This window comes from Dipteris shenzhenensis, chromosome 1, assembly GCF_047967505.1.
Source record: "Dipteris shenzhenensis isolate YYH24624 ecotype China chromosome 1, Dip_SZ_1.0, whole genome shotgun sequence".
NCBI lineage: Eukaryota > Viridiplantae > Streptophyta > Polypodiopsida > Gleicheniales > Dipteridaceae > Dipteris > Dipteris shenzhenensis.
The window spans coordinates 19,608,914-19,635,876 of NC_141596.1; the positions used below are offsets into that span (position 1 = coordinate 19,608,914).

General features: G+C 45.1%; 1 protein-coding gene across 4 annotated transcripts in view; it reads right to left on the reverse strand.

Moving 5' to 3' along the window:
- Positions 1–26,595, reverse strand: part of LOC147905511 (E3 ubiquitin-protein ligase SINAT2-like) — a 29,514-nt gene extending 2,919 nt beyond the window's left edge. Inside the window, exons 1-3 of one of the 4 annotated variants that reach the window (XM_087373045.1) lie at positions 26,138–26,595; positions 17,700–17,866; positions 17,289–17,521 (exon numbers count right to left, since the gene is read on the reverse strand). In XM_087373045.1, the coding sequence (XP_087229171.1) occupies positions 17,289–17,495 (207 nt within the window). In that variant the 5' untranslated portion in view covers positions 17,496–17,521; positions 17,700–17,866; positions 26,138–26,595. Of the gene's footprint in view, positions 1–17,288; positions 17,522–17,699; positions 17,867–26,137 lie in introns of those variants that run through there. The other 3 variants (XM_087373038.1, XM_087373030.1, XM_087373053.1) reach the window with 3 other exon arrangements.
- Between the last annotated feature and the right edge of the window lie 368 nt (positions 26,596–26,963).

Here is a 26,963-nt window from a genome sequence, read left to right on the forward strand (position 1 = left end):
TGGTACATATGACATGAGTACCAGTATGCTGCATCGTTCGGAAAATAATATAAGGTACATAAGGTACATCGTCTTTGTAAAGTATTATTTTATCCCCAGAAAAAAGAGGGAGAGAAGGGGGAGAGAGGAGAGGCAGAGAGAGGGGGCAGGGGGGTTAGAGACAACATTTTTGTACCTTAGTATAAATTTTAAACCCACAAATCTATTATTGTAGTCCACATGACATTTACGCACAGTTTAAACTTCATATGTGTGTGTGTGCGCGTGCGTGCGTGCATGTGTGTGGGTGGGTGTATATATGTATATATATACACATATACATATACCTAGATGAGTCCAGGAACATGCCCAAACTCATCCTCTAAAAACACAATATAGTGCAGTTTCAATTTCATGATAGTCACTCATAAGCTTGAAAACCATAAACTCCATACCACATAGCATATACATATACATATTTATATTTACATACATGCATGCATGCGCGTGCGCGCGCACACACACAATCACAATCAAATGTGCGAATGATGATATCAAAGTCATGATGACTGAAGTCTAAAATTCCAAAACTCGTGCGAAAATGGACATGAATCAAGACTCCTCTTCCTCTTCCTCTTCCTCTTTCTAAAAGGAGGATGTGGAAGCAAAATCTCCATCAATGACGGTATTACTATCACCATCATATTCTGGCTATGGATTCTCCCTTCTGCCCAACCTACTCATCCACATCCTCTAAGAATGCATCCTCTAGGGGTAGAGGTGTCCCCTAAGTCTTTACTATAATCCCTGTCAAGAAGCTACCTCGACATATATCTGTGCGCTGAATAGCCTGAGTTGGAACATGCCCCCTACCATGTCTCCTAGCCCTACGTCTATACCTTGGACGCTTGTGTGACCTCACATGAGCTTGGATCCTCATCACTCGTCTGTCCACAGTAATCAGCTCTTGATATAGGGAAGTATATAATGCCTCCTCCTTCGCAGTGGCAACAACATAGGCAGGCACTTTGTTCAAGTCAAGCGTTGACATGTCCACCTATAAGCCCAAAAAAAGAGTCAAGACTTATATGATAACTTACTATGACAGCTAGCACTTGGCACATCAACTTAAAAAGAGACCTCAGGCATGTGCCATGCGACCCATGCCTCATAGTTGAGAGTTACAACTCCTTAAACTTTTGGACTAGCCTCCCATTTGCACGAGAATCTTCGTGAGGATTTGAAGCCCTCTTCAAGGATTTTCAGTCCTCTTCAAGGAGATCAATCCATACAAACTCCAATTTCGCACCAGACGAACAATCCTTGTTAGAGAATACAAAAGAGGGTATGCACAATGCAAGCAGAAGCTAGCCCCAAAGTAGAGTTATAGAGCCCAGGAACTCACACAGTGGTATATTAAAACACACAACTTATTTCCTTGGTATGTACCATGCACAAATATGCAGACAGCAATTAGACAATGTTCAAACGAGAGATGTGGAACCAGAAAAACAAATTTCTGTCCAATGGGACATATACAAAACCTATGTCCACTGTCTCACCCTTTATCAGGGGAGTGCTGACTATATATGGACCCTTGTCCATACACAAAGTTGTTCTCCTACCTCCAAAACAGTAGGCTTGTGGTGCTCTCCTAGAGCTTGAGTGGGCCTTGTATTGTGTGCCCTGCAATCACACCTTGCGACTGATCCTCCTAGACATCTCCTCGTAAGGCAATGCTTGCAATGGAACCTTGACCTCCCTGCTGCCCTTAATGCAGCCCAAACTGAGGCACAAGCTTACCATTTCACCCTCCAGTATCCTGCTTGAGAGCTTCAGAGCAGCACCAAGACTTCTCCCTCTCGCTTCCAGGAAGGCATACACCTTCCAAACTCTCAACAAAGCATAGAATCTGCCCAAAGCAAGTTATTAAGGTTCAAATGACTAACACACACCAGATGATCCATCTGCTTGACTGTAGTGCCTCCTCCAATATCACAGCTCCCATCTGACCCTGAAACCATAGGTCCTTCCAAAGACTGCCCCCTCATGTCACTGATACCAGCCAAGCACCCAAAGCAATCTAAGCACTCATTGCTATCCTTCACCTTTACAAAGGTTTCCGAATCCTCTCCAAAACTTTCTCTCAATGTCAAACATTCTTATTCTAACATTGGGGTCTGCATGACTTACCTCAGTAAGGCATGAGATGTCACAAGAAAATCTCTTCTGAGACTACCGCCATGTGTTCACCTAGTCTTTCATTGCTACAGGATCTGCAGTACGTCCCTGCCACCACAGTTGCTGTGGCCGGAGTTGTGGTCCCCTATAACATTTGCTCCACTCCCATCGTAATCTCCCGAGTTGATCTCACCACCAAGTGGCTCCGGACCTTCATCTTGCAAATATCTTATGGTCATGATAATTGAAAGGAAAGAGATAGAAGTTCTATACACCTACCTGAATCTGAGTCACCCTCCTTGCAATGGTGGCACTAGTCCTTCACACATAGAAGCTGACCTCAAGCTTCAATCAAGGTCGTCCTTTCCCAAGGTCCTTGCCTTTGAGCTCCCACCACTTAGAAACTTCCATCAAGGCTCTAATACCATGTTAGAGAATACAACAGAGGGTATGCACAGCAAAAGCCAACTCTAAAGTAGAGCTATAGAGCCCAGAAACTCACACAGTCATATATTGAATATTCAAATCCAAAACTTCTTTTCCTTAATGTGTCTATGCATGGATTTGCAAACAAAAATTAGGCAATGCTCAAAAGAGAGATGTAGAACCAGCAAGATATATTTCCGCCCAATGTAGACACAATACAAGGTCTATGTCTAGTGTATCACCCTCTATCAACAAAGTGCCCGTTGGATATGGACCCCGGTACACAAAGCTGTTCTCCTACCTCCTTGGCACTTCCAAAACACTATTAGAAACATGGAGTTGAGGAGAAGAGAGAGAGAAGGTAGGCTAGGGTGAGAGGTAGTGATACTCAAATGAAAACATTATGGAAATGAAAGTACTCACATGGCTAAAAGAGCACTTTCATTCATTGAAGTAACATGAGAAACAAGCCTTTATAGAATAGACGCACACATTCATAGCACCAAATGTATATGGGATAACTCCTAAAGTGACAAGTGGCACTCACACTTAGAACTACTACTAGATCTCCTAGTAAAACACACCAAAACACACTCTTTGGCTATGATTTCTCCAACACCCCCCTTCAGAGCAAAGAGTGTGAGGCCCAACACGCAAGGAGTAGATCAATCCCCCCTCCACCGCAGTACTACAAAGAGCAAGTCTAACTATCCAACACCACCTATGTGATAGTGACTTCTCAGTCAGCTTGCGACTAGCAAGAGTAGATCATCACTCATCACCCCTTTACTCTGAACTGGGTGGTCAATACAATCATACCAAAGTAAAAGACTATGCAATCATTTTTGGGGAACAAACCAGGGCAGAGTACCCTTATTGACTCCAAATACATTCATTTTAGAGGGACTACTCAAGGCAAAGAACCTTTAGCGTAGACTCAACTGAAAAACACATATCACATAGGGCCTAGAAAGCCCAAGAATCCCAATCATAATGTTCCGGATCAAAGAGGCCATGAACCTCAACAATGGCTGCATATATCTCCTCAAGGGGCTCTTCAGGTTCGGCTTGGTCTTCAGCAATGAAATTGGCATGATGCTTCTCTTGTTCTTGTTCCTTCTTTTTGAAGCATTTAGCTTCAACATGTCCTTTTCATTTACAAAATCTGCAAATAATATTTTATTGGTCTTCCATTTGCTTGTGGAAGCAAATGCATGATCACCAGCAGAGGCAAGAATGGCATCTTTATTACGACGGTCCTTTTCAATAAGTAAAGCCACCATATCATCAAACGTGGTAGTGGCAAGGCGTAGAACTTCAAGGGTCTGCTCAAAACAAGGTATCCCTTGCATACTCTTCATAAAGACAACCGTTTTACCCTCATCATCAGGTTGGCTTTTCAAGCTTGAGAGTTGTTGAACAAGAGACTGAAATCTTGCTAAATAATCACTCAACTCTTCACTCTCTTTCATTCTCAAATCGTAGAACTTGAGTTTCAAAATGGCTTTAGAGTTGGTGATCTTGTTACCAAATAAGCTTTCAAGGCGATCCCAAATCTCCTTGGCAATGGACTTGAAATGTCCGCCAGACAAAGAGCAATGAGAGCAATTGCTCTTGCATTCTGCTGCTTCCATACTTTGTGTTGTTGCTGATCAGTTGTATCAAGGTGGTCTTTCTCAACAACGTCCCAAACTCCTTCACCCATAAGAAACTGTATCTTTGTTTGCCATGTTGGGAATCCTTCCCCCTTAAACTTCTCCACAAGCAGGGAACTTGAAGACAAGGAAGTCATGATAGAAGAGGGCTTTGTGTGAAGGCGGGCAGCAACCTGAGGTGACAAGCCCGCAACACAAGGTGAAGAACCAGCAAATATGTCAGCTGGTCAGCAGGCTCCACGTGTGCAAGGCAGCTGATGTAGATGCTCCTGTAGGTGTTGCAGCAGCTAGTCGGTGGCCACTGGCTTTAGGTGCTCGAAAATGCAAACCCTGATCAAAACGCAGCAAGAGGGTGCCCCGAAATGCAGAACCAAATCAAAACGCAGCACTTGTGGACGTCGAAACTGTTCAGAGGTGGCTTCAAACACTTCGAAGTGCTGGAAAAGTATGCAGCAGCAGCACCAAAACATTGATTTCTGGCAGTGGAAGGCTCCACAACAACCTTGGGTGACCTTACATGCATGCACGCCTTGAGAAATGTGCCAACCAGCAAACCAAGAGGCCACCAAGGGAACCTAGAGCGCACAGGGTGGCAAGAAATGGAACTTGGAGGGGCTAGGGCAGATGACGTGGCAAGACAGGTTAGGGCAAGGCCAACCTGCTCTGATACCATGTTAGAAACATGGTGTTGAGGAAGAGAGAGAGAGAGAGAGAGAGAGAGAGAGAGAGAGAGAGAGAGAGTAGGCTAGGGTGAGAGGTAGTGATACTCAAACGAAAGCATAATAGAAGTACTCGCATGACTAAAAGAGCTTGAGGCTTTCATTCATTGATGTGACACGAGAAGTACAAGCCTTTATAGAATAGGCACACACACTCATACTCATATCACCAAATGTATATGGGATAACTCCCAAAGTGACACATGGCACTCACACATAGGAATGATTTAGAATACCTCCATTTTATTGAAAGACAAGAATTTTAAATTTGAAAATAAACTTGGGAGAAATTTATAAAAATAAGAACTCCTAGTAAAACACACCAAAAAAAAACTCTTTGGCTATGATTTCTCCAACAAACACGAGGCCTGCAGTGCTCTCATAGAGCTTGAGTGGGCCTTGTAAGTGTGCCCCGCAATGACTGATCCTCCGGACAACCCTCATAAGGCAGTGCTTGCTATGAAACCTTGACCTAGCTACAGCCCTGAATGCAGCCCAAACTGAGGCACGGACTTCCTCCCTTGATCCAATCTTCCTTGCTGCTGTTAGAGGCAGCCAATGTTCAAACTGTGAGCTCCTTGATCCCTCCAATCAGCCACTTCCCTTGCCGCCGTGTATCCGCTTGGATGGCCCTTGAAGCAGGCTGATGTGCTCCCAAAATCTGCTCCCCAAATGGACGGTGAATGAGCCCTGAAGAGTGCCTTTTATAGGCCCCAAGGGCTCCCAAAAATGGCCAACAGAACTGCCCGACCCACCGGTCTGTAGACCCCAACCTAGCTGGATTTGTCAGTCCTTTTTCTACCCCGCCTGGCCACGTGGCAGTCTGCCAGTGCCTAAGCCTCCTCCTGACCTATCCCTTGCCTTTTCCAGGCTTGTTGCTGGCCAGATTCCACGCCTTGTAGTCACCTACTTGTCCCACGCACCCCACCTCCTTCCTGGACCTACTACAGCTCTTCTGGTATTAGTTCAGCGCCATACAAGCCTCCCCAACTCTCCGTACTGCTCCAGACAGATGCCCGTAGTTCCGAGTTCTTCCAAGCTCCTTTCTAGGTTCTTTCCAAGCCTTTTCCTTGGCCCACCTTCACGGCAGACAGCAGTACAGCTGTGCCACCTATCCCTGCTAAAGATCTCCCTATTCCAAAGCATTTCTAGGCCCATACAACTGCTCAGGTCCAACCCAAGATGCCTCGTGACATCGCAGCACTTCCTACCAGATTTACAAGTGGAGCTACTACTTCGACCATTGCAAACATCTCCAAGTAGCCAAGTACACCTTTTCTTTGTTTTCCATGTGTGCGTGCTGCCCACATGGCAGCCCATGCATTGTCCATGTGGCAAACTTGCATTCCCTGTCAGATCAGCTCCAACAATGCCCACATGTCATCTAACACACCCTGGTTCGCCTGCCCCTTGCACTCCTCATTTAGGGACTCACAGATCGTGAGGTGACCATCTATTCTCCAACAACCCTATGGAGATTCAAGATTCAAAAAAAGATTAAGAAAGTTGCTGATTTTACAAATTGTATAACAAACTATAAATTGGGATTCAAGAAAGTAATCCAATTCTAAGAAGTACCCTCAAAGCAAGAGCCTAGTGCCAAAGCCATATGTCTCCCACCAGCTAATAGGCTTTACATAATTCTATTTCTTCTTTGCAGTAGCTCTAGAGAAGGCTGGTCCAAACCCATTACTATAAGTAATAAGCTCGTCATCTATATGCTCCTGAGTTTCCTCTAGGAATACTCTAGACACATATGAATGCCAAGCATCTGCAAGCTGGCTATCTAACAATAGATCATGAGTTTTATGAAGTGGATGGAGAAGATCAGCCGTGCCATGGACACGACAACTCATAAACATCCACCTTTATTACACAATAGCCTTAATCTCATCCAATCTACATAGTACCCATTGCACAAGCATTTTATTTAAGTACTAAGTAACAAGTTCTAACTTGTAGGATTAGGTTTCGAATTAAGCATTTTAACTTTCACAATGGGTAAATATAATTACTTAGGTACAAAGGCTGGTCCATTTGTCAAGGTCCGTGTGTACCCTCTAGATTAAGTGGTATAAAAAACAAAGGGTGCATCATCCCTCCATGTCCACAGAATCACACAGCAGCCACAATGGGGGCTCTATCCGCTGCCATAATGAGGTATCAAGAATAAAGACCTCCAAATGAAGAGTATATATGTTCCTAGAGTTGTCGCAATGTATCCACTCACCAGATACCACTGTCGGATGCAAGTCATGGTCCACGGCATACATCTACTCCAAGACAAGAAACATGCGGGCAAATCAAGTCTTGAAGGGCCACAATATCTCCATCTTTGAGTACTCGCGAAAAGTAGAAAATTCCTTGGGATTTTTCTTGAAGGATACCACGATGTTATTAGCCTCCCTCATGGTAGTCTGCACCCAATCAAGCTTGCCTATGTCATCCATCAATAGGTCAAAAGGCAATGTGAAGTGCAAGGGATCCACACTATGGAAGAAAACTCCTCCTCTACCGTCTCTCCCATCCTTCTACAACTTGCACCACATTCTCTAGGCCCACCTCTATGATGGTTGCTCAAATGTGCCTATAGATGAAATCTTGTTGCTTGCTCTCCCATCATAGCAATCAACAGCCCGCAAGAAGTGTGCGCCTAGACAAGAGGAAACCAAGATATTAACAATGCTTCTCTTCTTAACTGTTGGGGTAAAGGCACATTGCCACCCCTTTATTAAAGTTAAGACATCTATGACTGTCTTAAGACAGTCATAGGATAAAACCTAATCCTAATAAAACTAATGAGTTTGTGGTGTGGCTCATCACTTCACACCCGCACATTTGGAGTTCTCTCTCTTTCTCACTCTCTCCCTCTTGCTCTTCTTCCCCCTTCAGGCCCTTCAACTGGTATCAGAGCCTACCTCTCCTACTCTCCCTACTCCACTCCCTACCCTAGCCTAACCACCCCCTCAACGAACTCCTCAACCTAGCATCTGCAGCAGGGCCAGGCGACGCTGAACAGCGCCAGCAGCTGCAACAGCAGCTGCTAGCCGCTACAGCTGCGAGCAGGCAGGGCGGCAGCGCTGTGAGCAGGCAGGGCGGCGGCGCATCGCGCAGGGCAGGGCGGCGCAGCAGCGCGCCACTTCGCAGGGGGCAGCGCATCGCGCAGGCGCAGGCTCCTTTCGCGCGCCGTACATCCGTACGGACGGCCCTGTGCCGTACAGTACAGACTACCGTACTGTACGCTGACAAGCCCTTCAACTGAGCAGGGAGCTGCTTCCGATTTTTGCAGCAGGGAGGTACATTTTTTTTTCGGGATCTGTGTCAGAGGATACTTTTCTCCTTAGATCTGGCTTTTGCACAGGTACAGCAAGTACAAAAGTACAACAGGTACATTTTTTGTTTGGGGAAGAAAGAGAGGAGAAAGAGCACTCTGCTCTTCATTCCTCTTGATTCAGGATCATCTTTCAGTTCACAGAACTGTGTTTTCTTGAAAGTACAGCAAGTACCTTCATTTACCTCGTGCTTGAGGAAAAGAGAACCACAGTGTGTGGTTGATTGCACAGTTATTTTGTTCAGGGAAGGTAATGCCTTGATTTTGCAAGAGGACATATGCTTTTACTAGGTTTGAATCTCAGTTTACAGGTGAGCAGATCATAGGGCTTTTGCCCGGCAGGTGATCCTTTGTATGCCTTGAGGCAGTGTGGTGCCAGAGAGCACACATTTGTCTTGATTTCCGCAGTGTCGAGGTGACATTTTCTTGCAGGTCACATTTCTTGTGCAAAACTCAGAGAACCTCAGTTGAGCCACGCTTGGCCAGGGCGCATCGAGTTTACTCGGTCCCTAACTGTCCATCGTTGACAGTGCTCAAAAGGTTCCTCATTGAGTGTTTGTACGTTGGGATCTGTGTATGTCATTTTTACACAGGACAGTATATGCATTACACTGTTGGTTGATTTTGTCAGAGAGACTTTCATATTGCATACTACCTCAGTGTTGAGGTGTTTTTCACTTGGTTCAGGTGTCAGATCAAGGGGCTTTTGCCCAGATTTTGTTTGATAGCACTTGGGTCACCGACAGAGATCTTCAGATGCATTTTATCCCCTTGGCAGAAGGGTGATTGCTTGGGATTTATCCCATTTTCTGTTGCAGGTTTTGTGACAGGCTGAAGTGTCATTTTTTTTTGGGTGTTTGCCAAGTGGTTTATGCATATTAACTCAGTGCAATACCTCATCTGAGGTGGGAGAAGTGATCAGTACAGCCAGTACAGCAGTGTTTGTGCCTTGTCAGCTGATTATGCACTGTTAAGCACTTGTTGAGCAGCTGCAGCATTCTGAAATTACTGTTTATGCCTCTTTGAGCACGGTACAGTGTGTCAGAAGGTACAGTATTTGCAGGGTCATTTACTGTTTTGCTGCAGATTTTCCTGACAGTAAAAAACAGCACTATTGTGAGTGCTCCTGGCTCTTAATAGAGCAGGTTTTTTTTCTGAGAAATCAGAATTTTTATTCAGTCTTTTTACTTCCAGTGAGTCAGATACTTTCCTTATCTGATATGGCATCAGGGGGAAGTGATTCTTCAATTCTGAACATAAAGAAACTGGAAGGAGCACACAATTATGCATTATGGGCAGAACAGTGCTTGAATGTACTTCTATTAAAGAAGATTTCTAAGCCCATAAGGGTGAAGGGTGTCAAGCCATCTGACATGGCAGCTGATGACTGGGAAGAGCTTGATTTGTCCGCAAGGGCAGCTATCATGCTCACTATTTCTGACACTTTTGTGTTCAATGTTCAGGCTGAAAAGACCTCTTATGGTCTATGGCAAAGGCTAGAAGAATTGTATGCCCAAAAGAGCTCAGCCAGTAAGGTTTATTGGTTGAAGAAGCTGGTTGATCTTCGCATGAAGGAAGGTACAGCTATGACCTCACACTTGAGTGAGTTCAATGCCATCTTTACACAGCTGATTGCACAGGGATTGAATCTTGATGAGGAGTTCAAGGCTACTTTCTTGCTGTGTACCCTCCCTGAGAGTTGGGACACTTTCAAGACCACCCTGTCAAATTCGAATGTCACTCTTATTTATGCTGATGTAGAGAGCTCTCTCCTTATGGAGGAAATGAGCAGGAAGAATAATGCGAGCAGCAAGTCTTCAAATGCCTTGCAGGTACAGGATAGAGGCAGGACTCAGCAGAAGGGGAGATCTGCTAGTGAGTCCAAATCCCGCAGTCAGTCCCGTGGCAAAAAGGATATTGAATGCTTTTATTGTGGCAAGAAGGGACATGTGAAGTCTAAGTGCTTCAAGTTCATACGGGATCAGAAAGCCAAGAAAGCTGAAACAAAGGATGCAAGAAATGGAAGCAAAGGCAAAGGCAAGGCCAAGGCAGATGACTTGGATGCCGTGAATGTTGCAGCAGAGGACAGTGACAGTGACATACATGATGTTTTATGCTCTTCTGCTGTAATAGCACATGCTTTGGTTATTGATGGCCATGACATGCACACCTGGCTCTTGGATTCAGGTGCTTCTTTTCATGTTACTCCTCATAGGGAGTGGTTTACTTCCTACACAGGTACTCATGGAGTTCTTCATCTTGGGAACAACTACGCATGTCAGATTGCAGGGATTGGCAGTATACAGATAGTATTTTCTGATGGACGCATATTCATGCTTGATGGTGTCCGCCATGTGCCGCAAATCAAGAAAAATCTGATTAGCACTGGCTTATTGGATGACAGTGGTTACCACACCACATTTGGGGATTCCAAATGGGTGATTACTGATGGCCAGGCTATAGTGGCTGAGGGTTTTAAGAGTGATACCTTGTACCCTCTTTATGTTTCCAGTGTGGGTAATCATGTTGTTGCCATAACCGAGCTGCCAAAGGTTTCATTGTGGCATAGCCGGTTGGGACACACGTCTGTTAAAGGAATGCAAGAACTGTCACGTTTGGGTTATCTGCCGTCTCTTTCTTTTTCAGATTTGCCTACTTGTGATCATTGCATATTTGGCAAGCATTCTGTGACTCCTCATAAGAGAAGAACTCCCCAGAATAGAGCACCACTTGATCTAGTGCACACTGATTTGTGTGAGATGCCACAGTTATCACTAGGGGGTGCAAAATATTTTATTACTTTCATTGATGATGCCACACGCAAAGTGTGGGTCTATTTCTTGAAGCATAAGGGCGATGCCTTAGATGCTTTCAAGAAGTTTGTCGCTCAGGTTGAGAATCGGACAGGTTGCAGGCTGAAATGCCTCAGATCCGATAATGGGGGTGAGTATGTGTCACATGCTTTTGTGCAGTTTTGCCAAGCTAAGGGCATCAAACAGGAACTCACAGCTCCTCATAATGCATCTCAAAATGGTGCAAGTGAGCGGATGAATCGAACTATTCAGGAGAAGGTTCGATGTATGTTGTCTTATGCTGCATTACCCCATGGCTTTTGGGCAGAAGCCGTGCAAACAACAGTTCACATTATTAACAGGTCGCCAAACAAGGCTTTGGAGTTGAAAGTGCCAGAGGAGGTGTGGTCTGGCAAGCCACCTTCATATAAGCACTTACGTGTATTTGGCTGCGAGTGCTTTGCTCATGTACGCAAAGAACTGCGCACCAAACTGGATCCAAAGTCTATCAGATGCATCTTTATGGGTTATGGTGACGAAGGTGAAATGGGGTACAGGTTATGGGATCCCGTTAAACGGAAGATTATACGCAGCAATGATGTCATCTTTAAAGAGGATAGTGTACACAAGGAACCCGTGCAACCTGTGGAATACAAGAGCATTATTTATGATGATGTTGGACAGCAAAGAATGCCCATTTATATGCAGCAGCAGACTGCTGCAGATAACCCTGTTCAAGAGGGTATACAGGCTGAAAATCAGCCAGATAATTTTGCCAATGATGCACCACTGGATATGCCAGCAGATGGGGCTGTAGAACAGCCAGATATGGTGGTACAGCCACCCGTCATGCATGAAGAACAGGCTGGACAGCAGCCTAATCCGGAACATTTTGTTAGGAGGAGCACCCGTGTACAACGACCTCCTGCCAGGTTTGTTCCAGGAGCCAATAATGTGGCTGATTTTATCATGCTGACAGATTGTGGTGAGCCTTCCAGCTTCAAGGAAGCTATGGGAAGAACAGAGAAAAAGAAGTGGGAGAAAGCCATGCAGTCAGAAATGGACTCCCTACTTCAAAATGATACATGGGACTTGGTGCAGTTACCTGCAGGCAGAAAGGTTTTGCCATGCAAGTGGGTTTACAAAGTCAAAGTGGATTCAAATGCTTTACCGAGGTATAAGGCCAGATTGGTTGCCAAGGGATTTAAGCAGGAGAAGGGCATTGACTTTGATGAGATCTTTTCCCCTGTAGTCAAGATGACTACTTTGAGAGCAGTGTTAGCTCTTGTTGCTCATGACGACATGGATTTATGTCAGATGGATGTGAAGACAGCTTTTCTTCACGGAGATCTCCATGATGAGATCTATATGAGTCAACCAGAGGGATATGCTGTTAAAGGGAAAGAGCAGCTTGTGTGTAAGCTCAAGAGGAGCTTGTATGGACTCAAGCAGGCGCCAAGAGAATGGTACAAGAAGTTTGATGCCTTCATGCAGTCCCAAGGGTATCATAGGTGTGAGACCGATCATTGCTTGTACACCAAACGGGCAAAGGATGGCAGTTTGATGCTACTCATGCTATATGTGGATGACATGCTTATTGCCAGTAAATCTCAGCATGAGATTAGTGCTTTGAAGAAACAACTGCATAAGTCTTTTGACATGAAAGACTTGGGTGATGCAAATCATATTCTTGGCATGCGGATTACTCGTGACAGGTCCAAGGGACTTTTGTTTCTGTCACAGAAAGAGTACATTGACAAAATACTGCAGCGCTTTAAAATGGAGGGGGGGAAGTCTATTAGTACCCCGTTGCCTCCACATTTAAAACTCAGCAGTAAAGACAGCCCCAGATCAGATGATGATAAGGCTGAAATGGCCAAAATTCCGTATGCATCTGCAGTTGGATCTTTGATGTATGCCATGGTTGCCACTCGTCCGGATATTGCTTTTGCGGTGGGAGTCATCAGCAGGTATATGGCAAATCCAGGCAAGAGGCACTGGGAAGCAGTGAAAGGTGTCTTGAGGTATCTCAAGGGTACCAAAGACTTGTGCACATGCTATGGTAGGCAGGATGCATTGGTGCATGGTTTTACAGATTCAGACTATGCAGGGAATGCATATAACCGGAAGTCTACTACCGGTTATATTTTCACATTTGCAGGAGGTGCTATATCATGGGTGTCTCGGTTGCAGAAATGCATTGCACTGTCAACTACTGAAGCTGAATATGTTGCAGCCACTGAGGCTTGCAAGGAAGCAATATGGCTTACTCGGCTGGTGGGAGACTTGGGCATTACAGGAGATATGCCGGTTTTGCATTGTGATAGTCAGAGTGCTATCATGTTGGCAAAGAATCCGGTCTTTCATCAGAAGACCAAGCACATAGATGTGAAATATCATTTCATCAGGGAGGTACTGGAAGACAAGCGACTTGAGCTTGTGAAAGTGCATACTGATGATAATCCTGCAGATTTGCTCACTAAGAGCTTGCCTACTGAGCGGTTTGCACATTGCCATCACATCATGGGATTAGGATGAGACCATTCTTATTTTATGGTCCTGTATACAGTAACTGTATATTGCTGTAATTTTTATTCTTTTCTCCCCTTTAGGCACATTGGCCTTTAGGTGGGAGGTTGTTGGGGTAAAGGCACATTGCCACCCCTTTATTAAAGTTAAGACATCTATGACTGTCTTAAGACAGTCATAGGATAAAACCTAATCCTAATAAAACTAATGAGTTTGTGGTGTGGCTCATCACTTCACACCCGCACATTTGGAGTTCTCTCTCTTTCTCACTCTCTCCCTCTTGCTCTTCTTCCCCCTTCAGGCCCTTCATTAACATCACTCCAGACTTTCTCTCTAGGCCCACCTCTATGATGGTTGCTCAAATGTGCCCATAGATAAAATCTTGTTGCTCGCTCTCACATCATAGCAATCAACAGCCCGCAAGAAGTGTGCACCTAGACAAGAGGAAACCAAGATATTAACAATGCTTCTCTTCTTAACATCACTCCATCCACCAGAAAGTATGCTCCATCCATACTTCCTCTATGCCTCCTTAAATAGATTGAAGTAAAAGATTGATTCTTTGCATTTGATCATCAAGCATGTTCGTGCAAATCTTAGTATCTTGCAATCCAATCCAATCCAATCCCCTGCTGATCACACCTCCACAACGGCTTTCATCATTTTTTTCCATTGTCATGTGCTCAAGACATTGAATGAGAGCACAATCCACAATTGTTTACCAATCTCAAACTTCTCTTTCTGCCAACTCGCGGAAGCAAGCCTCCCAGGCAAAGTTATTTGTGATGTGTATGACAAACCTGCATCATTCCTTGGCCTCTTTCCTATATATGTAGGGTGGGATGAAACAATGGTACTACCCACTAGAGTATCCATGCCAATTGTCTCTATCTCCTCGACATCGTCAAAAAGAAGACCATGAGGAGTAACAATAAGCACAAGAAAGTCATCATCAAACTACCCTGCATACTCATGCAAGATCTCATCTAAATCCTCCTATGAGATCACAATGCACCCTTAATTCCCTTTCCACCCCATTTAGACATGTGGCGCAAGACACACGTAAGTGTACTTACAAAAGAAAACAAGAGAATCATGAGTCTAGATTCCAAATAATATAAGGATTCTGGAACACGATATATATTTTATCATGTAGATTTCAATTATGTAAATAGAAGCCTCGTGAATCCATTGTCCTTACCTCTTGCGATGTTTGAATTTAGACTCGCCACGATAGGAAAGCCAAGAAACAAAAGAGAGCAAGATTGCAAACAATAGGCTGCAGGCTGAAGCTGGCTGTTGAGAGCTGAGTGGAGTCCAGTAGACTGTGGAAGAAGGGGGCAGAAGGGAGCTGAAGGGGGCAGCGGGCTGAATGGATGGGCTGTCATGGATTCTGAAATAGGGGGCAGCGGGCTGATTTCTGAAGGCTGAAATAGGAATGCAAGGCTTAAGGAAGAGGGGGCTGAATGAAGAGGTGAAGGAGAGGAAGATGAGGATACAGAGGGGAGGAGGGGGGTAAGGATGGAGAGTGGAGGATGTGGTGTGGAAAGAGCTAAAGGAAGAGAGTGGAGAGCTACAGGGAGTGGGAGAGAGAGCTGAAGGAAGTGGAGAGCTGACAGGAGTGGAGAGGAAGTGGAGAGCTGGCTGCTGAAGGGAGTGGACTGCAGGGAGCAGAAGAGAGGAGGCCACTTAAGGAGCTGAAGGGAGTGGCCTGCAGGCCAAGGTAGGAGCTCAAGGCTGGAGCAGAGGCAAAATGGATGCTGCAGCAGCAGACGCGACACAAACAGGCAAAAAACAGGCCCAACAGCTTCTATAGAAACACAGGCAGAAACCGCCATACGACGTACGGTATGGGTACAGTACAGTATAAGGTACTTGTACCAAAACTACCCTGGATTTCTGTAACTACTGGCTAGTAATACCTTAAAAGTCTACAGTACTCGCAAAATCATTGGGCATATATAGGCATACAACAGTACTTTCCAAAATCATTGGGCATCATACACATTGTAAGAAGTCATTTTGTGACTTTTTAGCTTGCATAGTTTCAGCATACTAAAAGGATGCAGAGCATAAATTTGCATGTTTGAGACCCAAAAGTACAAACTGAATTTTTGAAACTACCCCTGTTTTTTTGAAACGTTTCACCTTCCAAAGTATTGGAAAGTCTCTTTGAGATATGGTCATAAGCAGCATGAGCTCCAAATGGGTTTGGTCAAGAGAAATAGGGGGAGATTTATGTCAAACCATGTACTACAACCAAAGAAACAATGACAGAGACACAAGGATAGAACAGGAGGAATAATTTTGCGAAGTGTTAGTATTTCCTTATTTTAAGACCAAATTGACATTCATCACTCTTCTTATTGAGATCTATGAAACTTCCAAGAGTGCTCTCATCGAAATGTGATGCTTTCAATTCTCATCCTCCTGTTCCATCATTGTTCTTCCCCTTCTTGGACTTGCCTCTCAATTAGGCATTCAATGCATTCTCACCATGGTTCCCTCAAAAACTGAAGCGTCTGCCCTCATTAATCAATACCCCGCTCTCGTGCGATTGGTCTAAATCTCTCTGCTAGTCCCTAAGGGCAGGATGTGAACAAGTCTAACAAAGGCTAGGTATATAAGCAAGATGAAACCGAAGCTAGCATTGAATGGGATCTAAACACATTTACAAAGTGAGGATAGCTAGGGTAGTCAAGCCTATTGTAAGCTAAGACTGTCATAGTTGTGATCCTTAGGACTATGTCATAGGATTTAGGGCACCTCGGTGCTAGGCCACGGGCCTCAAATATTACAGGAAGAGGGCCTCATATTACTCTTTCTTGGGAGACATACTTCCCAAGAAAGATGTATTGGAAGCGGGTTGCCTCATAGGACATCTCTGCAACAACATCGTCACCCACAAGGGTAAGGGTTTCACTGGCTCTTACTCTGGAGCGTGGGACCTACTGCTAGGTAGGCCCCTATATAAGGGCAGGTCAGGCACCTAGTGCTGATAGTTCAGCCAAATAAGGCTCTTGGATCGCCAGTGTGTAAACTGCGTCTGGAAAATGGCCGCCATCCCTCTCGCCTGTAATTAAGACCCTCAGCCATTCTACCCTTACTTCCACTCAAGCCTGACAGTAGGCACTTCAGGGAGGACTTCCAGCAGTCATACACAGTTATATAATCACAGTTTTGCTGCCACCTTGGCTGCCTACATGAGCCTCTTTAATTTAGTCCATGTTTGCGGAGCTTTACTATGATATTTTGGCTGGTCTATCCTGTTGCATATTTCCAGGTCTGAGTGTTGCCTCTTGTATTCTCTTCTGTGCACATGGTCAGTGAGATCTAGAGAATTGTGAGATCTCTTTCGTGCAACATTCCGCTATGAGGGTTGGCACAGGCTTTCTGCCCTGATTTCTGATGAGGTCTCTGATTTTCAATCAGATTATGGCATCTTCAAATACCATGTAATTCAAACAGAGCTTAAGACTGATACACCATTGTAAAATATATTACTGCGGGTGTGCCTAATCACGAGCCTCAGACATATTTCGCATGGCATGTGTACACCTCGTGTGTACGACCTGTTGTTATCACATAAAATTACATAAATTTTCAACAATGTATTATTCACATAAAAATCAATTCATGCATGGTGATCAACCAGACCAATCAAATAATAACCCACCTGGTGAATTGGGGGATACATAGAATTAGTGCAGACTGGACATTCAAGCAGCTCCCGCACACTGCTGTTTGTGGATTCGCCCAATTTTACCAGTGTGACCTGGGAAAACTTTGGCAATAATGGGTCTGCTGCCAATGCACTCGATGTCACCTCATAATCTACTTCTGGTGGGTCTGGGACCTCCACCGAGAAGCCTCCTGGTGCCATGTCAGCTCCACAAAGCTGCTGTTCTTCTAGAATCTCAAACAACATGACAATGCTGGTGAGAGTCTAATTCTCCATGAACTATAATAACAGCTAGTGATATTAAAGCATTAGAAATGTCACAAATTTCCAACTTGGATGCTCATCTAGTACACTAAACTCAGATGATACCCCATTTGTCTTTCAGAGGATTTAAAGGGTCCTCACCTGAGTAAGCCAGGCATACAAGGAAATATTGTCAAAGGAGGTCACTCTCTTGCTGCAAATTACAGTGAATCTGCTATGTTCAAATACCTTGATAAACCTTGCAGCGTGTGGAGACTTGAGGCCTTGATGAATCTCCTCGCACAATTTGTGAATCCAAGACTATTCCCCTGTAACAAATAAAAGCCAGATCAAGGTTTGTTGCAATCAAAGGGCTGTCTATAGTAGCAATATGTTTGGCTTATCTTACACAAGTACTAAGAAAAACTGGCATCTACCACTAGTGTAAAGAAAGCAATGAAGAAAATCTGTGCCGTGCCTGTTTCTCAAATCACAATGACTGACCAGCAAACTCATTGAACTACCTGGCCTCAAATTCAGAGAATCTTGCAGTCATAATTAACAAACTAAGCAAATGATGTATCAAATTTCATAAACCTTTCGGTTATTTTAACAAATAACCAAAAAATTGAATTGGAGATGAACAGCACATAATCTCTACCAATCCTTTTCAAGGGAAAGTTGAAAAATCACACGTATTCTCACAAGCGTAAAAAGCTAGTGACTTTCGCAAATAAAAACGGGGTACTACAGATGCTGACTATTGTGCCTATGCTATTGCTTTTCCCTTTTTGGCCACATTTCTAGGGTTCAAAAAGTGTGCATGTGTCTGAAACCCAAGTGCTGCAGAAGATTCCTCCTGAGAGGAATCCTTGCCAAAACGTTGGCATGACTTTCGGTCAGAGCAATGCACTGTCTCCTTTGCCTTCAAGTATTCATTACCAGTCGGTCCAAATGATTCATACCTTGACCCGCAGCTCGCTTTGCCCTCATTTGCTTCGCCAGGTTCTTTGCTTTGTTATTGGACCCCTTTAGGTTGGGAGTTCCACATTGTCCCCAGCTGTTGATGTAGCCATATCCTCACGGCTTCAATCTCCCTTTGGTACATCATGTGCCTTCTAGTATTTTCAGGGAGATAGCCTAACTCACTCTCTCCCCTGCTCAATACTATCTGAACTGAAAGAATGATGCACTCAAAACAAAAGTGGGCCTCCAAAGAGGGAAAATAATAACTGAACAATGTCTGGCCCAGAGGGCTGAATACAACTGTAAAGAAACATGTACTGTATCGAGAGAAAACCCCCATTACAAACGAGCACAAGAAACTACTGTACCGGGCTGAGGACTAGCTGTACAAGGGATAGAAGGGGGCTATTGGCCTGCTCCAAACTCTCCTGCCTTGATCATGATCCCAAAGGCTGTTGCTTGCTGAGGCTAGAAGCTGAGAGGTGGATGAAGAAGGGCTGGCTTTTAGGGCAGATTGACCGACCTAGTCGGTGGGTCAACGCCAACCATTTACCAGGTCAGTCAAAAGTTAGCGTTGACCAAAAAGTCAACGCATTGATTTTTTTACCAAAAAGTCAAACATGCGTTTTTTGACATGCATTGTCTTTTGAGGCTTCTTGGCAGTATTTGATGGTGTTGTAGCCTGTAGGAAGTATGCCACGAGATGTGGATGCCTTTGACATCCCCTTCTGCTGAAACTTGATCTAGTGTATGGGAGGGCCACCTGGGATACTGAAGGGCAAAATAACCTGTGAAAAGGACTTTTGCAACATGGATCCTGATCTGATGGAACTGAATACCTGGTGTATTGATCTAGGAAGATGCTTAATTTGATTCTCCTCTATGCATATTGGTGATAGGGACAGAGGAAGATTCTGTTAGAAATCGACCAACAAAGGGTACGCAATATGGAAGACTGATAGAATAGCCCAGGACTTTTGCAACATGGATCCTGATCTGATGGAACTGAATACCTGGTGTATTGATCTAGGAAGATGCTTAATTTGATTCTCCTCTATGCATATTGGTGATAGGGACAGAGGAAGATTCTGTTAGAAATCGACCAACAAAGGGTACGCAATATGGAAGACTGAGAGAATAGCCCAGGAGCTCACACAATGTGTGTGGGGTGTGGAATCACAAACTTCTTAACTTAATGTGCATCACATAGATGTGCATACTCATCAATAGACAACGAACCAGCCAGATATAGAAACCACCAAAATAATATATTTCCGTCCAAAGCTATGGACACAATACAAAAGAGATAGATCCACAGTCACACCAATGGTGTGGTCCTCTGATCTTACCACAAGGTACTTCTACTATCTACCGGATATCTCTAGACTCGAGCCCGCGTGCTCCACCTCGAGCATCTGTAGACTTTCCGTCTAGATCTCAGCTTCTTGCTGTCCTAGAACACAGCCAAAGTCCCAGCCCTCTGTGAGCTCAGTCTGCAGCTCTTCTTGATCTCCTCTGCCTCCTGAATGTATGCCTGAGGGAGGGTATGCTGCTGCTCCTGCTGCTCCCAAGTGTGCTGGCTGCTGGATGCCGAAATGAGGCCTGAGGCCTCTCCTTTTATAAGGGCTGAGCCCCCTGTCAAATTGACCGACCAGCCAGCCCTAAATGGACTGACTGGCTGGTTGGTTGCAGCCCTAACCAACCAACTGGTTGGCTGCCGTCCAAGCCCTATATAAGGGCCTCTTCCAGGCCCTTTTGGGCTGCTGCCAGGCCCCAAGGGCAGCCCCTGTGCCCCTTTGCAGGCACCTTTTGCTGCACCACATGCAGCCTCTATCGCAGGTCATGTATCTGCACACATCAATGCCACGTGGCTCGCCTTTTAGTCGCCTTTCTCTTGGGTAGTCTCCGCCATTTGGTGCTGCTCCAAACATGTCTCAGTCAGGCCAGATCCAAGCTGAACATCCATAGCCACCTTTTCGTCCATGAGCTTCATTTGTTGCAACCACCATGGCTCCTCCAGGTTCTTCTTTCTTTCTCTGATCTCTGGCCCCATGGCATCCATAGCGCTGCCCATGTGGCCTTCTCTCAAGACCTAGGTCCACCTTCCCCATGCTCTCCTCATATGGGGGCTTACAAATGGGGAGGTGACCTTTCCACAGATTCGTCATGAGGGAGACATCCTGGTCCTGCTGTAGCACTGTGTCCTGCTGAGTCCGAACTCAAGTCCTCTAAATTACTAAAATCAAAGGTCAAGGCAGAACACCTCTAAGCCAAGAAATGAACTTGGACCCATGGCCTGGGATCTTGACATCCCAGCATTGGTTTTGATAATCTGGTCAGACTTCGAACTGGTGCCACCAACGTGTTCCCAAGATGATGTCCGCTGCCTGCTTAGGTGCGACCCTAAGTGGCCAACAGTCTATCCACCCTGAGATCTTCAAAGTGGCTGCTGCTGCCCCAAAATGCACCATTCAAGGAAATAGGTTCCGTTGGCATAAGAGTCAATCGAGCCTGCTAAGCTGCTTTGGTGGAAATGACGTCCTTTGAACTGCCGGAATCTGCCAAGATAATGGCCTTCTAAATACCAATCTGTCCATAGAACTGAAAATTGGTGAGGCTCCCCTTTTGCTGATCTTCAAGCTCCATGGTTGTGCCTATAGGAGTTGAAGCTGTAGGTGAACCACTCGACGCGGATCTTCTACTCAAAGCTTCTAATGATGCGAGCAATCTTCCTTCTTATGGCCCAGCAAATGACAATGGAAGCATCGGTTCTCTTTGGCATAGGTTGCTCGTGGATGCAGTCGCCATCTTCGTTGCTGTCCTTCACCATCCAGCTCTTCTTCTGCTGCCCATTCCCACCATCACCTAGCCTTCACCTAGCGTGGCGTCCTAGGACTTCTTACTATTGACCTGCTTGGATCCTTGGCCCTTGTGCATGAGCTCAAAGTGTTGAGCAAACTCGTATGCACACTCGTAATCCAAGGCCTGAAACTTCCGACATACCACTGGATGTCTGTACGCAACCCATGGAAGAATTTGCTCATCTTCAGACTTTCCTCCAGCTGCAACTGTATAAACACCTGAGTGAACTTGTTGGCATAATGGTTCACCGTATCGCTCGAAAAACTGACTCTGAAGCCTATCCAAGTATTGGGGTGGCAGGAACCGTGATCGGAGGTCTTTCAAGAATTCTGTCCAGCTGTAAAGAGGTGTCTCCTCGTCTGCATCATAGTGGTCTTTCTACCACTTGAGCTACCAGGTGACTGCCTCGCCTATAAGGTGCATGAATGCTAAGATGCACTACTTGTTGTTCGTAGGCATCACTGAAAAATAGCTTTCAAACTGATTGAGCCATGAAGTCAACACTAAGGGTTCTTGCTTAACATCGTACCGCATGAAGTTGAGCTTCCTAGGGAAAGAAGGTTTGACGGGCGGTGCGAGTCTCTACCTTTCCTCCCGAGATGGTCGGGGTAGAGAAATGAGGAGTTTCCGGTCCCATTCTTCCTTCTACTCCCGAGCACTACGCTCATGTTCTTCCTTTTTCTCTTGACCAGTACGTTCTCTAAGCTCCCTGGCCTCCTGAGCCTTGCGGTCCCGGAGTTCCTTGGCTTCCCGAGCCTCGCAGTCCCGGAGTTCCTTGGCCTCTTGAACCTTGTGGTCCTGGAGTTCCTTGGCCTCTTGAACCTCACGGTCCTAGAGTTCCTTGGCTTCCTAAACCTCCCGATCACATTCCCCTTTGCCTCCCGAGCAGCTCTATCGCGCTTTCTAGCGGCTTGCTCAAGATCTTCCCACATTTCTTGGAGCTAAGTCATGCAGGTTGAAGAGAGCCTCGGACTGTTGTTGCTGCATCTACATCATAATCTCGATCATGGCCATCATGGGAGACATTGAGGCATCTGCAGGGTTCTATCGTGGTAGGGGGTGGGAAATGGATTTTTCCTCCCCACTTGCCTTGGACTGCTCACTAATACTCATGGTGTCCTTACCGGATCTTGTTTGGACCATAAAAGAGTGGGGCTGTCCCTAAACTAACCCTCTCTGTCTCACGAAAGAAAAACTGAAGTTCTGATACCAATGTAATACTATCTGAACCGAAAGAGCACTCAAAACACAAGTGGAACTGTGAAGTGAGTGTGAGAATCATAGAGGGAAAGAATATAGTGGGCCTCCGAAGAGGGAAAATAATAACTGAACAATGTCTGGCCCAGACAGCTGAATACAATTGTAAAGAAACAAGTATTGTACAAAGGGAGACCTCACTACAAAAGAGAACTAGAAACTGCTGTACCGGACTGAAGCAGGCTGAGGACTAACTGAAGAAGGTCTGGAAGGGGCTGTTGCGCTGCTGGGCTGCTACACACTCTCGTGCCCTGAGCCTGATCCTAAAGGCTACTAGTAGCTTGCTAACGCTAGAAGCTCTGAGAGGTAGATGAATAATGAGGCCAATGGGATGGCCTTATATAGGCTTCTAGGGCAGGGGCAAATTGACCGAACTGGTCCTTTGGTCAACACCGACCGTTGACCAGGTCGGTCAAAAGTCAATGGTGACAAAAACCAAAAAGTCAAACCTACGTTTTCTGTTCTGCATTGTCTTCTGAGGTTTCCACAGGTTGTGGATGCCCGTGACAAATAAGTTGTTGACTTCTTATGTATTACTGAGTAGATAAATTGAATTCCTTGATCTGACATGATTTTGATTGGGCACCCAAATCTACATGTGATTTTCTCATATAGGAACCTTGTTGTACTCATGCTATGTTACCCCTCAAGGATCTCGCTTCAGCCCATTTCGTGATGTAGTCCATTGCCACCAAAATGTACTTATTACCTCTTGGGTGTGTGCAACCTTGAATGGACCTATGGTATATGTCACACTTGGAGAGTAGAAGGTCACTTCCCCATCTATGAGCCCCCAAATGAGGAGCCCATGGGGGAGGTGCACCATATACGTCTCAGAAAGGAAGGGTTGCCACATGGGCAGCATGCAGGCTGCCATGTGGACAGCATAGAGAGAAGAACCAGCCTGCCATTGGTGGGCTGGAGAAGCTGTGAACAAAGGGCAGGAGGGCCCACATCCAGGGAAGGTTTGTACCTGGACCAGCAGCATGGGCTGCCCCAGACCCGTGTTAGCCCTTTGTCTGGAATGGCGTTCTAGATGTGGAAACACGTTCCGTGGTAGCTATGGTATTGTGCCCAGAAGGGACTAGGTAATGGATGCAGAAAGGACCAGAAACAGGCACGTTGGAGGTAGGCCAGCAGCAGGCTGCCACGTGACCGGGTTGGGCAGAAAAGCCAGAGACTGGATCAGCCTAGTCTGTGGGAAAGTCAGGCAGGTCTGTTGGGGTTCCAGCATATAAAAAGGCCCCATTCTTGGGGCATCTTATTCCATTGTTCCAGGGTCCTTACGCCTCAATTTGGGCTGCCACCACTACAGAAAGGGAGATCTAGAACAGCAGCAAGAGTCTTCATCAAGGGGCTGCCTGCCGCAGGGGTCCACATCTAATCAGCACCCTGCTGATAGAGGGTGTCAATTTTACATCAGGTACACTCCTCTTTGGATTCTTTATCTTCGATGAGAGACAATAGTATGCTCCATAATGGGATGAAACCAAGTATATGAATGATCTTGAAAATAAACTCTTGCAGTAGAAGCATCCATCTAATCAATCTTGGTTTCATGATTGTTTTTTGATCAAACAGAATGATGCTTGGTATAGAAAACACGAATGGGTTACCCATAAATGGTGCCGAAACTTCTGAACAATGTACATAATGAGTATCAACGCCTTCGCCTAGATCGCTTACGGAAACTACTGCTTCAACTCATTCGTTGTTTGACATCTCTTGCAGAAACTAATGCTTTGACTCATTCGTTGTTCAATTCAGACTTCGTTTCCGGTCTCATAAGCTAATGCACGGTTCGGAGCTGAGGAATCCCACGAATGAGTGAACTTGCTTGACATTGCTTGGCTCCTTCATTTTCTAAATGGAGTCAATCTCTGATTTCTCTGTCAATATCCCTCCGCTTGAAATGGTGTGTCCCAACAAAACTCCTGAAAAGACACAGGATAGGCGCTTGTATGGGTTGAGGGAGATTCAGGTCTCCCTGCATTTCTGGAACACCACCTTTAAACAGTGTACGTACATTGGCTTCTTACTGTACACTAAAAAGTAATCTAGGAAAATGTCTACAAATTTGCCAACGAAAGGATTCCACCATCAACCTTTGAAACGCGGCTAGTGCATTCTTCAACCCGAATGGCATTACCTCGCTTGAGTATGCCCCCATTGGGTAATGAAAGTGGTCCTTTGTTTGTCTCCTTCGGCCAGTGTGATCTGATTGTAACCATTGTATCTGTCCTAAACGAATACATCTCGTGCCCCACCACTTTGTATTGTATGCTATCCCTGAAGGGGAGTGTAAAAGGATGGTCTTTGATGGTTTGTTCATTCAGCTTCCTACAGTCCACACACTCCCAGCTCTCCATTCTTTTTGGACACAAGGACGATGGGGAACAACCATTCAGTCCAATCCACCACACAGATAAATCCTACCCTTAATAGCTGATTAATTTCAGTTATGACCAACTTTGCATAGTTGGGATTCATTTGGTATCCTGTTGAGACATCTTTGTATTGCGAAAAGAGTTCCTAGGCTTGCTTGATGAATTCATCAGGCAATTCCTCGTTGGTATGTATCAGCTTAATTGAGTTCTTCGATGGCTTATCCCTCAGTGATTTGGCCACAGCCGTTGATTCTGCTGATGTGATACACAGGCTCCTTCTTTATTTCCATCTTTCCTTCTTCTTCAATAATATCCTTTAGAAACGCTAATTTTGACTTCTCTTCATCCACTGGCAACTATGTTGCTACTCTCATGGCATCAATGGTCGCTACTGACACAATATACCTGTGGTAGTTTTTTTGGGAAGGATTGACAGAGAGAAGGGCAGAGCGCAGGTGCATATGCCCATAGATGAGGGCTTTCAGCATATCATTGTTGCTGCCTACAGCAGTTTTGCCAGTTTTGTACACCAAAGGGGCCCTGTTTATAGGCTGCCATGGGGGGTCGGCAGACTCTAAATTTGCCCCCGGCTGAACCTGTGGAAATGGGTGGCCTGCTGCAAGGTACGCAACGCATACAGACGCATATCACACCAAATCACCAAGTCATTCGACTTGCACATGGAAGTTTCCCTGTTGTCCCTGTGGTGCAGATGCACAACATCACTCACAGACAAATTTGCACGGAATGGGAACCTCAGGAAGGTATTCCCAACACATGAAACACCTACTAGCGATGAATTTGATGTGACGAGATGTCGCAACTTGAAGCAACAGCTTCAATCTCTTAAACTATGAAATAAAAAACAACTTGTAACTCCCTGCAGGATTTGCAAAGCCCGATGAAAATTACTGCATCTTCTCGAAAACAAAATTAGGATCACTGTAACCCCGCGCTAATTCTTACATAAATCAAATGACGGTCCGAATAGGGCGCTTTACTTGAAACAAGGGACACTCGGACATTCTAAAACTGGGGTTTTATGAAAACATAGCATGATAGAAATACACCTACGAGCACAAGCATTGGCCAAATCTTCAATCTTCCGATATCTGCGCACGGAAATACCTTTATTGTGGGAGTCGGACATCGCATCGGATTCACGATTGAAAATGTCGAACGTTCCCATCTCGTGATGCAGAGTCTGCTACGTTGGAGAAGTTCTCCTCTATCATCTGGCAATGGCCAAACGAATCTGAAGCCATTCTTCAGAAGTATACCTGACTCATCGCATGACTACTGACAAAGGGTCTCCAAAAAATCCTGTTCAAAGTCCAGTGCATCGCCCGCCGGCTGACTTTCCAAGCTCCCAAAGACGAAGAGAGAATCCACCGATTAGACGAAAGAGAAAGCTGGTCGACCAGATGGCGATGCGAGGACCCTTCAAAAAAGTAACCCAAATTAAGTTCTCTTCGTATCTCACGGAATATACTCTTTACCATCATTCTTGGTTTCAAGATTTGGTGTCAAGATTCCCACGTGGGCTAATCTGTGGCTTAGCCTCGGTTCTGAAGAATCCATTGCTAGAAAAAAACAAGGGGCACAGGGTGCCGACATCAAAGAATAAAAGTTTTTTTTTTAAATTTGAAGAGTGACTCATTTTTTGGTCAGAATATTTTCGAGTTGGAAATTTAAATTAATTGAAGGAAAAAGGGAAATTTATAACTTAGCTCAAAGAAAGGTATAAGCTATGAGGAGCCTTAAAAACCTGATATTGAAATGTTTGATTGTGCTAGTATAGTGAGACGAATCTTGTAGATTACATCATGTAATCATATATTGTGACTAAGTAGTAAGAACTTTGATGTTGTCGAAGAAGTTGATCATGCTTTGTTTATAGGGTTTTTGAATGGGTTCGATATTTGGACTTGCAGTTTGGCTGCTACACTACTAT